The 15,544-nt window shown below is 39.2% G+C and overlaps 1 protein-coding gene across 1 annotated transcript; it reads right to left on the bottom strand.

Moving 5' to 3' along the window:
• Positions 1 to 8,548: 8,548 nt before the first annotated feature.
• Positions 8,549 to 9,507, bottom strand: LOC113421924 (olfactory receptor 9G4-like). The gene has a single exon (XM_026682580.2). The coding sequence runs from the start codon at positions 9,491 to 9,493 to the stop codon at positions 8,549 to 8,551; it is 945 nt and encodes a 314-aa protein (XP_026538365.2). The 5' UTR covers positions 9,494 to 9,507.
• Positions 9,508 to 15,544: the final 6,037 nt, after the last annotated feature.

Genomic DNA, 15,544 nt, shown 5'->3' with positions numbered 1-15,544 from the left:
GCATCTCACAAAGCAGCTTTAGAGGGGATTTTATTCTGGAATTGAGTCCAAATATTTTAAAACTTGTAAAAACAAGTGAATACTATGGCCTCTGGCAACTGACCACCAGAGAAAATTTCACATAAATTGTAAGGGGAAATTGTTGTGCAAATTTTTAAACAAATAGCAATATCTTTTTAAAAAGTATGCATCTTCCTAAATGAACCAGTACCAATCATTACTTATTTGGAAATTTTTCATTCCTTAATTTATCTGATATTCCCCCCCCCCCCCCAATCATCTCAAGGCATACTTGATCCCTCCCTATATTCTTTTTCCTATAATCTTGTCAGATGCAACAGACCAAGAGAAAGCAATGTAATAAAAGCCAGTGCACTGCATATTTGAGCACCATCTGGATGATGGGTACTAGTAATAGTAATGACATACCACCCAGCCAATCTATTACATGCCAGTTATGGACAAAGGGAAACCTCAGATTGGTAGGATGAATATTGTCCCACTCATGTTCTACATCAAGAAGAAGGTCTCTGCCATACAGTATATCCATAATTAGTTCATCTGGGAGCCCTGCATTCACAAAACTGGCAACTGACATCAAATTAGTTTGTGAAAATGCTCCCAGTCCCCATTCTCAGTCTTTCTTTTTGGCTCATGACTCTCCTCACCTTAATGTTCTTTGGCAGCATTAGTAGTGGATTCCATAGTTTCACCCTTAATATTCTGTCATCAGACTTCAAATACTTCACCAAAGCATTCTTAACTTGGTTCTCTCTTCCCCAATATACTGGAAGCAGTTGTCATAATGCTCATCCAGAATGGTCACTGCATGACCAAAGTCCCTGAAAGTGCAACACATCTGGGAAGGCAGCTGGTTAGAGAAAGCAGACCTCACCAATGGCTTCATTTGCGGTGGTGAAGGCTAAAATGTATCCAGGTATGATCCAAACCATCTTCTGGATTATTTTCTTTTGTCCTTTGTCTCCTGTTACTATCAACCTATTTATTTCATATCACTTGCATAATTGTGCATTAAATCTGTAGCTATTAAATGCTGGGGATGATACTTGTTCAATAAACCTGAGATTTGCACTTTCATTTTTCTTGTTGACATTAATTCTAATTTTGCTGACAACCAGCACTGATCTTTCAGGTTTTCAAGGATTTCCTTAAATGAAGGATAGGGTACATGGAACAGTTTAAAGTGCAACATTACACAATTCCTTAGGCATGGGGCCTGAAATGAATCTAGCATGAACTACTTCCAAACATGTTGATGTCTATAAGAGAATGCTTGGTACCAAAGATGCTAGGTCACATATACATTATTTTGCATTCAACACAATTGAATGGAGAGCAATTCATCCAAAGCAGAATTATTTCAAAATTGCGGAGAGGGAAAACTTAGATTGGAACTTCAAATGTAATACGTATAACAGAAACCAAAAAGGGAAAGAAAGAGTTAATGGATTTCAAGAAAGCAGAGTAACATTGGGGGTCATGATTAATACTTGAACTGTAGTCAGAGATGGGATCTGACCGGTATAACTACCGGTTCTGTTGCTCTGCGTTGTGTGCGCATGTGCGCGCATGCGTGAGTCGTGTGAGTGCAATTTACGACCTGCTGAGCTGCCTGGACAGCTGAGCAGCGCTGCATGCAAGTGCACAGCGGCTGGAAAAGCCCCTTTTTCCTGCTTTTTCAACCACAGCTGTGTCGTGCAAAGCAGCTGTGGTTGAAAATGCAGGAAATAAAGGTCAGGTAAGAGCCCAGGCGGGCGGGCGGGCCAAAACAGCAGCAGACATAGAACTGGTTCTATGTATGCTCTCTGTTTGCTGCTCTTCAGAGAAACCAGTTCTACAGAAGTGGACAGAACCAGTAGAATCCCACCCTTGACTGCAATGACTATATTTATTGTGCTATTGAAATTCACTGTTTTATTCTGTGATACCTACAGTGTTCAGTCTTTTACAGCTTTCCTGCTTAATGCATTTAGATTCCCTAGTTAGCCTGAGCCACCCCATGCCTAATCCCTAAAATATTCTGATCTCCAAATTATCTCATATGATGCAACTCTTTTATTGAAAAACTGTTCGACCAATCTGGACCCTTGAAATCTTCTTTCAGAAAATTAGACCATTCAAATATTTCTTGAATCTTCTCTAAAATTTTCTCTGCCACACTGAGAAGAAATCACCTAGCTTTCCAGAGCAGTGAGAGTGAGATAATTACTCGATTTCCCTATTTTGCACTGCTCTTTGTTTACAAAGTTTCATAAAGGTAGATTTTCTACCAACTTTCGTTAAATTGTTCTCTTGTTCATATTATATAATTGAGGTACAGCTTTCCTGTCAAGATTTCATCAGAATAACCAGGCACACCCAGGCAGAAAATCCAAACAAGATACTTCTCAAGTCTGGAAAAAATAAAGAATGACTCTCCCAAATTGACTGCCTGAAGTTGGTTGCTCCACTCTGACTGTGGTTCAAGCTGTCCTTGAAAGAGCATCACTTAAGTACAAGCAAAGTACAAGAAAAAAGCATACATATTTTCTCTGTTTTAATGAGAGTCCCAGATTGGCAGGGTGAAGTTGACGGCTCTACTCTGATTGCCATTCAAGCTGCCTTTGAAAATGCATCTGGTAGATAGAAGCAGCAAACAAAGGAGGCCACTCAGTGTTGTTGTGTAAGCTGTGTGCTTCATTGAAAGACCTTTCTGGTGCCCTAAAGACAAGGTCCACTCTTCTTCCTGGTGTCATTAAGTCACCTCATTTCCAGCCAATGTAGTAGTGGAAAAGATCTACACTCACACCCCGTGTGCAACAATAATTTTTTAGCCAAGTTTTTTTTCCTGAGACTTATTGCCTTAGGGACTTACCATTTTCTGCTTAGATCCATGTTACTATCCTTTTCCCAGAGATGGTGAAGTCAGCAGTTTAGGTAATTAAACGTTTTAAAGAAGTGCAGTGAAAAGCTTTTGTTGTCCTTTCTTAAAGCTCTACCTGGGCTTTGTCTTTCAAATCTCCTTCTAAGATTTTTGTCAGAGGCAGGACTGACTCCAGCCTTCTTTTAGATAAATGCGGAAGAAATTGAAGGGTTGCCATGCATAATGCATGGACCTGCTTCTGATGCAAATCAGAAATCAGAAAAGTGACCCAACTTCGAACACTGTGGAGTTAATTAGTCAAATCCTAACTGGGGAAATTAGAATCTTGGGAGGAATCTCCTTAAATTGTACCTGGAAATGCAAAGCTTACCTGAATTAAGCTGAGTACATTTTCCTGACAGTTCTGTTTGGACAAGCTAACAGATCAGCCTATATGGGAGCCTTGTGTCATCCTAAATAGGATGAGCACAATATTACTTCAAATTAAGTAGTCTTAATTCCCTTTGGAAGTACTTAGATTGAGTCTTTCCTCTTGATGATAATGATCTGAAGATGGAACATTAGGATTATGCCAAAAGTTTTTTCTTAATTTCTCCAAGGGGAGTTTATTTTACAAAAAAAGAAAGGAGAAAAATCACATTCCCTGAGGCTACCTGAGATCTCCAGGTAAGCAATCATCTTCTATGTTGAGGGGCCTTAGAAGTTCAGCTATAATCATCACTTGTCTTGTGGCATTTTCTAGGGAAAAATATGTGGAATGTACATTTCTTAATGGTTACAACATTTATTGTAATTATTCATTTAAATAAATTTTACAGAAAAATACAAAGAGAGAGAGAGAGAGAAAAACAAAGAAAGCAATGGAAGAATCAATAACAAACTAAAGAGAAAAAAATGAAAATAAAAAGGATTACTTACTAAGAAACCTTCTGGTCAGTCCTAGAGTCAATGATTAACTTGCGAAGGGCCCTGGTTCTAAGCCTATACAGATTCAAATCAATAGTAATTTAAGTGAATATAATGGCTTCATATTTTGGAAATTAATTTGTATCTTGTAAAATGGAGAAAAACCTAAAAATGTTTTAATTTGCATGGATTTTAAAAAAAAATTGTGCCTCTAATGCAAAAAGAAAAAGAGAGAGAGAGAACACTTTTGAAAGCCACCCTTTATTTAAAAATATTTTTTGTTGAATTTTTAAAACCACTTCCTTGAATTCAGAAAAAAAAAACCCTTTTTGAACTATTCTAAAGATAAAGACGCATAGTTTGGCATATTTGAACTAAGAAAACACACACGCGCACGCACACACGGGGCGGGGGAGAGAGCTTTGCAAAGTTGAACTGAAAAATATGAATTTTCGCATACATAAACATTTTGAAGCAAGTCGTTGATCAGATATTGTTTCCCCACTAGTAAGCCATAACTTAAGTTGACCTAATTTAACTGGTAATGCAAATGCTCACACACATCCCCTTCAACCCAAGAGCAAAGAATGATGCTCCTTATCCATGTCTCGACAGGTCAGAAATAAGCATGGACTGAAGTCTGTCACATGACAGCCAGCAAGGTGGGTGGGGGTGAGGGTGATGTTATATATGACTAGGTATGTCTACGTATTAACCGCAGGTGATTTCAGTTGTGAATCAAATTCTGTTTTCTATTAGGAGACAGATACAGTGATTTAAATGATCATGAGTTCCTGAACCATCATCACTTATGTCTCCTTGGAACCTTTTATGGAGCAATATTGATGTGTTTTGGGGTAATGATTTACAGTTAGAGGCCACCATTATGAAGAACAGAAGGGGCAAATTTAACAAGTTTAGAATGGTGCTATTTACCCAGGACAAGGGGAAAAAGAACATCATATTGATGTCACCATAAAGGCTTTGTTTTATAAGCTAGGGAGAGGGTGTTAAGTTGGTAGGCTTTTGTCACAAGAGTCCTCAACAAGAAAAACTACTATTTGTAGTTGCATTGTTATATACCAAACATTTATATCGTAATATTAGATGGGTCCACGCGCGAATGAGAGGCAGAACACAGCAGGAACGGTAAATAGTCTTTATTTAGGTTCAGTTCAAAAAGCCGCATGGTTGCCGCAGGTGCCGGCTTTTAAAGCCGGCGCTGTCCAAAGCTTCAGCCACTGACGGGACTTTATTTCTCCTGCCAGTGGCTGAGCCAATGAGTGGAGTCTGTTAGCCGACTCCACTCCTTGGCCATATTTGATCATAGACAACGCGTAATACTTTGGGTTCAAAGAAGACTCTTTTGTGCAGTTCATCTGTGGATGTAGAGCTGGTTCTGCAGTCCCGATTTGGAAGCGCAGTCTCTAGCACAATGGGGGGCACTGGAAGTCCATTGTTGTAGTAACCTGGTATTATTCTGTGGTGCAACTCACTGTTTTCCATCAATTTTTGGACGGTCAAGCTATTTTCTAAAGCACCTGTAGGCCAGACAAGGAATAATGGATGGAAACTGAACAAGGAGAAATTCAACCTGGAAATAAGGAGAAACTTTCTGACAGTGAGAACAATCAACCAATGGAACAGAAGTTGCCCTCGGAAGTTGTGGGAGCGCCATCACTTGAGACCTTCAAGAAGAGATTGGACTGCCATTTGTCAGAAATGGTGTAGGGTCTCCCACTTGGGTGGGGGGTTGGACAGATGACCTATAAGGTCCTTTTCAACTCTGATTATCTGTTATCTTTTAAAGCCGGTGGAGGCTTCATTGTCCAGGGCTCGCCAACAGGTTCTGCCAGCAGCCACAGCTTTTAGTTCTCTTGACTGGATGTCAAGAGGCATAGGGTTCCATTAATAGTGGCTTTGTAGTTTTGTGTGGATGATCTTGAGGTTTCTTCCCAGACTTTAGTACACCATAGAGCAACGATAAAGTGGTCGTCCATTCTTAAAATATGTCTCCCACTACCATATGGGTATTCTGATAATGAAGGACTCAATGCTGCTGGACTTTGCATGATCCTAGACCCTCAGATTGGAGACACAGTATTGCCAACAGGTGCTGAAGATGGCGCAGAGGGTGCACATGTGAAATTTCTCCAGATGTATATTGTGTCATTGTTACAGAGTCCAGGACTCATATTCATACCACACAAATTTAGGTGTATCATTAAAAATGAAATCTAAGATATTACAAAATCAAAAGAAAGAAGAGGATTGGATTTACCTGATTTGAGATTATATTTTGCAGGTTCTTATTTAAATGAATTGATGAGAGAATGGATATAGCTGAGAAATACAAAAATGTTGCAGTTAGAAAGGCATAACTTGAGATTTGGGTGGCATAGTTTTTTATAGTATGATAAAGACAATATTAATGAGTATTATAAAATTCATCTTGTTAGGCATGCTATTATGAGAATTTGGAATAGGTATATATACCTGTTAACAAAGAGAGCCTAAATGTGTGCAGCCTGTTCCATTAGCAGCATTACCTGGTTGGCTGGCTAGTGGTGGACTTGCCTTGGGAATTGGGACAGAAAGGGGCCCTGTAGATTTCTGGAAAATATAGTCCAAAACAGAGAGAGTTAAATCAAATGTTGGGGAGTAGGAAGAAAGATTCCAGGAGCTCAGAGAAAAAAAGGACTTGTTCAAAGAAATGTCCTTCTGGGTTCAGTTCCAAGTGGGGAGAAAGACACTGGAAACATGGAGGGTGCTTGGAAGGATGGTTTAATGATGAAGCAGAACCACCAAGCACATGTGATTCTGGGTAGCTGACTACAGGGAAATATATACATAAACATACATTCTCTCTTGGGCCTTGCCTTTGAGCTTCCTGTTCTTGTGGCAAGGGAGGGTATCCTATTGGTTGCCAGACTCCCAAGGAGGTCCAGTTAACCTTGTAGGCTGTCTGTGTCCCAGGTTTGGTTGAATTTTGCTGGGTGATGATGTAATGAAGAGGCTTGTGTTCTGAAAGGGTGTTGAGCAATTCCTATTATGGCTTTGTCCTGGTTTGGATCTTGATTGAGGGCTAATCCTATCACCCTGGAGCTGTAGGCCTTTTGTCTTGTAGATAAGATGGCCCAGTCTTTCTGGGGCTATTAACAAAGGTGGGGGCTGCTTTACAAGAACATATTTCTCCTTTTCTCATCCAGGAAAATATAATATTCTGCCTTTTTAATATTTCCTAAAATATGTCATTCTTCTAGGAGTGGGGTAGGTGCTAACTTTCTTCAGACTGGAAGGGAGCAAAAAGATTGAGGAAAAAGGAGGAACTCCTTTGGAAAGGGGAGAGCGGCCAAGCCTCATTTTGACAGCTCTAAAAAAAAAATCGCCACTAAATCCACCTTATCGAGTTCTGTCAAAAATCTTACAGATTTCTTCTTCTTCTAGAGTGAGCTTAAGTTCCAGATAATTAAAATAAAATCTCACCAGCCGATGCACTTTCTCTTTCTGTCTTTCTGCGGGTTATATCTCAGCCTGAGGACTGTATCCTAGCTGCCATGTGAGGTAGACTCCATAGGCCTCTCACTTGGCTTGCAGAAGATGTGTTTATGAGGTAACAAGATCGGTGAGAACTAGTTTGGCCCACAATCTTTGGGACCTATTTGTAGGTTTTAACTGAATGCTCCAATGGAAGCTTGGATCTTTATGCTGGCCATTGCTAAGCCACATGGGAGGCACTGGGACATTTTTAGCTTGGGCAACATTGCTTCCATAAGGCTTAGTTTTATATTATTGTATTGTTTAAACTGATTTTATTTAAAGTACCACCATTTTAATGTGCTGCTGTGTTATTGTTTACATGTCTGTTGTACTGGTATGTGTTGTTACCTGTCATTGCTGTTTTATTTTATTTTATTTTATTTTATTTTATTTTATTATTTTATTTTATTTTATTTTATTTTATTTTATTTTATTTTATTTTATTTTATTTTATTTTATTTTATTTTATTTTATTTTATTTTATTTTATTTTATTTTATTTTAATAGTCATTATTTTTAATTAAAGCCCATTATTCTCTCCAAGGTGTGCTAGTGTGCCTAGGCCAGGTGGGCTGGTCACTTGGGAAAAGGATAGAAGCAACTGATTACAAGCAGCACTTTCAGGGGGAGCACTACACATATTTAGTAGCTCACACTGCTAGACCAGCAGCAATAGCACTTAGACTTATATATTGCTCTATAGGGCTTCACAGCCCTCTCTAAGAGGTTTACAGAGTCGGCATATTGCCCCCAACAATCTGGGTCCTCATTTTACCAACCTCAGAAGGATGGAAGGCTGAGTCAACCTTGAGCCAGTCAGGAACAAACTGCTGGCTGTGGGCAGAGTCAGCCAGCAGTACTGCATTCTAACCATTGTGCCACCACAGCAATAATATCATCAACAACATAAAGTAAATTAAAAACTGCTAAAACAATTTAAAAAGTCTGAAATAAAAAGTCAGGGTGATGCAAGGTTAGAAGAAGATTAGGGAGGTATACATATGGAATAATATTGCTGATTAAGGAAAGAATTCATGGGGAATTTGAGCATATGATTGCTAATCTTTAATTCTGGACTTTCTCCACTTTCTTTTATGAAGAAGCAAGTAAGGGAAGGAGCAAAGAAGGAAAGTGACTAGCTGGCTGGCAGACACTGTAGCCTAGAGGTTAATTTCATCATCAGCAGTCTACCCTAAAAAAGGAATGTAACAGTGCTATTCATTTGTGTGCTGTGAATTTCCCCCAGACATCCTTGAAGGCTGTCTTCACATCTTTGTTGCGTAAGCTGTAAATCAAAGGGTTGAACAGAGGGTTGACTACCGTATAGAACAATGCATTTGCCTTGTCCCAATTTGGAGTGTGATAAGAGTTAGGTGTGGAGTATATGATCAGCATGGTGCCATAGAAAAGGGAGACAGAGACCAGGTGAGCTGAACAAGTGGAGAAAGCTTTGCCTCTCCCTGCAGCCGAACATATGCGAATAATGGCTACCACAATACCAATGTAGGACTTCACGATAACAGCAGTGGCTGCCAGCAGATTGAAACCAATGATAACAGTTGCAATGAGTTCATATTCTCTTGTGTCATCACAGGCCATCTTCAGAAGTGGTGGCTCATCACAAAAGTAATGGTTGATGACATTACTCCCACAGTAGTGTAGGCGGAAAGTGTTACCGGTATGTACGATTGCATTGACAAACCCCACTATGTAGGCTCCTACCACCAGCTGGATGCACAGCTTCTTGGGCATGGCAATGGCATAAAGGAGTGGGTTGCAGATGGCCACAAAGCGGTCATAGGCCATGAAGGCTAATAGAAAGCATTCACTCCAGCCCAATCCAGCAGAGAAGAAGAACTGGGCTGCACAACCCGCTAAGGAAATGTGGTTGTTCTTGGATAAACAGTCATATAAGATCCGGGGAGTGTAGACTGAGGAATACCAGACATCCAGGAAGGAAAGGCTACCCACAAAGAAATACATGGGTGTGTGCAAGCAGGAGTCCAGGTAGATCAGGGTTATGAGACCCAGATTCCCAGTCAATGTTAGGATGTAGGAGGCCAAGAACACCACAAAGAGAACTGTGCGTAGAAATGGGTCTGTTGTAAACCCAGTCAAGATGAAATCTCTAAGCAATGTGCGATTATCTTCAGCTTCCATCATTTTCCAAGCATAACCTGTTTAGAGAGGAAGAACAGTTAAGGGTTTTGCAGTTTCGTGACCTGAACAATGAATTTCTGCTATGACACTGAAAGATATTTTGAAAAAAGCATATTTGATATGCTTCTACTAATCATACCCCAAATTGATTTTCTTCTGGTTCTTGAACATTCTGTAAACTTGCAGAATGCAGATTTTACATGAAAATAATAGTATTATGTCCTCTTACATTATGTGCACTTTAATCCATGTAGTTTTCAAATGGTATGACAGGTCTTAGCATATAAAGCAAACAAGATTACAAGAAGGCATCTGACTCCCTGCCACATGATTGGATGATGGCATGCATAGAAATAACAGGAGTCAGTGATAAAACCAGAAGCTTTGTGCGAAGATTAATGGCACAATGGAAGACCCAGTTGCTGGTGCATGATGATAGATTGGGAGAGGTTAATATCAAGAGAGGAATCTTTCAAGGAGATTCACCACTACTGTTTGTCATTACACTGATTCCTCTGTCAACAACATTGAATAACTCAGGTCATACTTATCAAACATCAAATATATCTGCCAGACTATCCAACTTCCTTTATATTGATGATCAGAAGTTATATGGAAAAACATCATCTGAAATAAAATCACTGCTCATCATGACCATATATACAGTCAAGATATTGCAATGGAATTTGGACTGGACAAGTGTGCCTTGTAAGGTGCCAGTGTGGTGCAGTGGTTAGAATGCAGTATTGCAGGTTGACTCTGCCCACTGTTTGATTCTGTGTGCCTCAAGTTGACTCGGCCTTCCATCCTTTTAAGGTTGGTAAAATGAGGACCCAGATTGTTAGGGGCAATATGCTGACTCTGTAAACCGCTTCAGTGTGCTGTAAGGCACTATGAAGTGGTATATAAGCCTAAATGTTATTTCTATTGCTCACCCTTAAACAGTGAAAATTGGTGAAAATAGAATGAATCAAGATGGGAATAACATTAAAAGTCTAGATGAAGATGATCTCTGCAAATACCTGGGTATCTTCAAGCTGACAACATCAAGCACACCAAAGACAAGAAGAAGGTAAGAAACAAAAACATCAAGGGAGTGAAGAATGCCAAATTCAATGGAGGAAATGCCAAATTCAGTGGAGGAAATACCATCAAGGCAATCAACACCAGGGAATTTTAGTCATTAGATACACATCCGGAAGCAGAACTAAAAGCACTGGATAGGAAGACCAGAAAAATAATGAAAATGAATCATACCCAAATCTTGAATGCCATGTATTGCAAGTGACTATAGAAGGAATGTTTCTTTGTATCTGGCAAAGAATTGATACACATGCTGTCTAAATTCTTAAACAGATAAATAAAAGTAGATCTACTTGCATGCGTATGAGTTCATATGAGTTTGAAGTTCATTTTGACAGGGTCTGGATCCAAAAGTTATGGAATTAAAAGTATGTCAATGAACTTCATATCTGAACAGTGTGTGAATCTTTGCATTAATGGTAATAATATATTGTGCAACCAGGTACTCTATTTCATGTCCTTTATGAACTCAGACTGGAAGCATAAAAGTCACCTTACCCTGAAGCGGCATTCAGAGAATATTTTCTATTATTTATCCCCAATCAGCTTAGCTGAGGAGCTTGCAACAAAACTGGCATCAAATTAGTATCTGAACATGTCCCCATCTCTTATTTTCACCCTTGCTTTTGGCTCATAATTCTCTTTCCCATTATTTTGACCATATTAATATTGGACCCAGTAGTTTGGAATCTAACATTTCCAAATTTACTGCCAATGCTCCCAATATTTTCTTAAACATTTCCTGAATTGTTTGCTTTTGTCATTTTTCTTTTTATCTTTAATTTGTTTTGTTTTCATTAGTTATTGGGATTCAACATTTCACAGCTTACTTTCATTGTGAGTTCAATTCCTTATTGTCATTACCCCATGCCTAAATCTTGCCTTTTCTTCTGTTCTGTAAAATATCCTGATCTCCAAATTATCTGATTATCAGGATCAGTGGCGGGATTCAATTTTTTTTACTACCGGTTCTGTGAACATGGCTTGGGGTGTGTGGCAGGGGAAGGATACTGTAAAATATCTAGTCAGAGGAGGTATTTGCCAGTTCTCCAAACTACTCAAAATTTCTGCTACTGGTTCTCCAGAACTGGTCAGAACCTGCTGAATACCACCTCTGATCAGGATGCACTCCTTTATTGAAAAACTCCTCATATACAATACAATCTTTAATATTTTTCTCCAGAAAACAAGAATATCCAAATATTTCTTCTATCTTTTAAGCCATATAACCCCTGGGTTTTAAAGAGCACTGTGGCTATAACTTAGTTTCACTGACATGCCCTGCTCTTTGTTATAAAATTTCAGAAAACTATATTTATAGCAACCTTGACTAAGTTGTTCTTTTTGATTGTACCCAAATATATAATTTTACTGCAGCTTCCCTTTCCAAATGTCATCAGAATAACCAGGCACATCCCTCCTAAAAATATCTGAACAAGATTCTCCCAAGTGTGGGAAAAAGAAAAAAGCACAAAGATTTTCTCTGTTTTAATGAGAGTCCCAAATTAGCAAAGTTAAGTCAACTGCTCCATTCTGATTGCCATGCAAGCTGCCTCTGAAAAAGCATCTTATAGATACAAGCAACAGACAAAGGAGGGTGCTCAGTCTTGTGTAAGCTATGGGTCTCCTTGAAAGATCATTCTTGTGGTCTAAATAGAAGGTTCACTTATCTTCATGGCATCACTTACTGATCTCATTTCCAGCCAGTGGAGCAGCAGGAAAGTTCTGCCCTTACTCCCCTTGTATAACTGAAAGGTTCTCAGTCAAGGTTTTTTTAAAAAAATAAGATTAATCTCATCAGCAGCTCCATCTTGTGCTAAGATCCAGATTATTGTCCCCTTTCCTCAAAGGTGTGAACAACTCTCCTTCCACTCAGCCAGCCATTTAGGCAATTAAACATTTTAAAGGTGTGCTGTGAAAAGCTTTCCCTGTCCTTTCTTTGAGCTTGTCTGGACTTTGTCTTTCAATTCTGATTATAAGGCAGATTGACTCCAGCCTTCCTTTAAGAAAGGGTTGGAACCTTGAAAGAAGTGACTGCCATGCACATGATGCATGGAGCTGCTTCTGAATATAAGCAGAAATCACAAAAGTGAATCACTTTCAAAGAACTTGGAACTTTTGTTCACAGAAGGGCAAGAATGAATGGGTTTGAACATGATTGAAACTGCCTTGGCAAGTAGATGTAAGAAAAAGGTGAGATAGCAATTGATCAAGTCCTATTTGGAAGAATAATAGAATCTTGGAAGGAATCTCCCTAAATTAAACCTGGAGATGCCAAACTTACCTGAATGAAGTAGGGTGCGTCTTCCCACTAAGTCTGTTTGGACAAGCTAACAATGGGAGCCTTGTGTTTTCCTAAATAGGATGAGCACAATATACCTTCAAATTAACTAGTCTCAGTTCCCTGTGGAAGTACTTAGACGGAGTCTTTCCTCTGAGTATCTGAAGGTGGAACATTAGTATCATGCCAAAAGTTTTTTCCTAATTCCTCCAAAGGGAGTTTCGACTAAAGATAAAGGAAGAAGAAAAAATCACCATTCCCTGAGGCTGCCTGAGGTCTTCAAGGAAGCAATCGTCTTCCATATTGAGGGACCGGTCCGTTGAACAAGTCCTACCGGGCCGCTGGCTTATGGCGCCGCCATCTTTTTGATGAAAAAGTGCTTCCGGTGAGCTTTTCCGGGTAGAAAGCTCACCGGAAGCACTTTTCATCAAAAGATGGCGGCGCAGCTACTCGTGAGCTTTTCCGGTAGAAAGCCATTTCTACCGGAAAAGCTCATCGAGGCGTAGCGCCGCCATCTTTTTGATGAAAAAGTGCTTCCAGTGAGGTCACCGGAAGCACTTTTTCATCAAAAAGATGGCGGCGCCCAGCTAATGCCGGTACCGGGCCGCGTCATAAAAAAGGTTGGGGATACCGGGCCGCGGCGTAAAAAAGGTTGGGGATCACTGGTCTAAGGAACTTTTCTGGAAAAAAAATGGTGGAATATAAACTTCATAATGGTCATCCCTTTATAATTATTATAATGATTTATTTAAGCAGGTTTTACAGAAAAAATACAAAAATGCAGAGAGTGAGAGAAACAAAAATAAATAACAACAATAAAAAAATAAGAAACTGAAGAGAAAAAAAATGAAAAAAGGATTACTGTTTGAAGAAAGCTGCCAGTGAATCCTCGAGTGAATGATTACGTAATCTGAAACCCTGGTTCTAAACCTTTATGGCAGGGGTGTCAAACTCGATTTCATTGAGGTCCACATCAGGGTTGTGTTTGACCTCGGAGGGTCGTGGGTGGGTGCTGGCCATGGGTGTGGTGGGGTCAGGGTGGGCATGGCTGTGGTGGGTGTGACCAGGATCGGCGTGGCCATGGTGGGCATTTGACACAGGCTCAAGATGCATTTTTCCCCTTCTTTCTTTCCACAGTTATTTACTATAACCATTTTCTTATCTCTTCTACCAGGTATTACTGGCAAACATTTATTACTTATTCTTCATACTCCACTAAATGTTTTATTTCTAAATTTATATCCTATTGTTTAATAGTAAATTGCTTTCCCAGGCAGAAAAACTATTTATACTATTGTATTTTTATTATTTAGCTAATAATAAAAATACAATAGCATGAATAACATGATAATACCAGATCTAACAGCAGAGGTAAATTTCCAGGATAGTAAATAGAAATGGCTGTCAATTATAGATTGTTGATTTTAGATTAAATGGACCTACAGTATGTAAAATCTGACATTAAACTGTAGCATTAACATAGGACGTTGCTTGTTTTCTATCCAGATCAGGCACTTACTTGAGGCCACATAATTGTAATCCAGTCCAAGCCAGTCCTCCTGCAGCACTCTCCCGGCCAAAAAAGAGCCACACAGAGGCATCACAAGGTCTGTTTTTGGCTGGCACAATGCTGCTGGAGGCCAAGGAGGCCAAAAACAAGCCATGTGGGGCCATATGCGCCTCCCCAGCCTGTTTTGGCCGGCAGAGGCACCGTGGGCCAGTCCTTTGATATTTCAAATCTGAAAAAAAAGTAAATGCTGATCAATTGACAATGTCTCCAAGTTTTCACACAATTTAGCTCAGAACATAGAATCAAATGCTGCTTTAAAACCTATCAAAGTGGTATGTAGAGATGTGTTGCAGAAGGAGTATTTTTCAATGAGACGACAGGCTACTAGACACTCATTAATGGTAGTTTAGTCTTCCTGAAAGCCAGCCTCCTCTTCTGCAAATATATTTCCTTATTGCAGCCAGTCCTGGGATTTCCATTGTAAATATCTGCCATAGAGTTTGGCTAAAATGGATAATTAACAGAATCAGAGAATCAAACAATAGGAAGGGACCTTGGAGTCCACTCCCTAAGACCCCAAACCTCATCATATTTTGGAAGTAAACTCCAATTTGTGCATTATTTTTTGTGTATCTGTACCCTGAATACAAAAAAATGAATCTTGCTTTAATTTTTTTAAAAATTATTTTTATGGCTATTTAAAAATCATAGCCACAAATGTAGGAAAAATTTTTTTTTGAATGTTTTACCTTTTCTAAAAGTTAAAGACACATAGTTTGGCAATTTTTTAGTAGGAAACATGTACATATCTACTGTACATACGTAAGCTCACACAAAAGATACCAAGCTTTGGAAAATTGAATTGAAAAATAGGAATACTCATCCGTAACAATATTTTGAAGCATTTCCTGTATAATATTTTATTTTCCTACTAGCAAGTCATGATGTAATTTGATATACTGGTAATTTAACTAGTAGCACAAATGCTCATGTCATCACCTCCAACCCAAGAACAAAGAATGATACTCCTTATCCACATGTCTAGACATGTTAGGATCCTGATTCCAGTCAGTGGCTGAAGTCTGTCATATGATAGCCAGTAATGTGCATAAGAACAGGGATAATATGTCAGGCATATCTGGGCATTAAATACATGGACTGTTTTCTGTTAGGGTGATTT

Source organism: Notechis scutatus, chromosome 1, assembly GCF_049901735.1.
Source record: "Notechis scutatus isolate UNSWTSFEM ecotype Mainland chromosome 1, rNotScu1.2, whole genome shotgun sequence".
NCBI classification, from domain to species: domain Eukaryota; kingdom Metazoa; phylum Chordata; class Lepidosauria; order Squamata; family Elapidae; genus Notechis; species Notechis scutatus.
The sequence above is the reverse complement of the archived record's forward strand: the minus strand, read 5'-3'. Positions and strand labels throughout refer to the sequence as shown.

What these genes read in the sequence shown, in the direction of transcription:
- LOC113421924 (XM_026682580.2), bottom strand. Translation starts at nt 9,493, where the DNA reads ATGATGGAAGCTGAAGATAATCGCACATTGCTTAGAGATTTCATCTTG.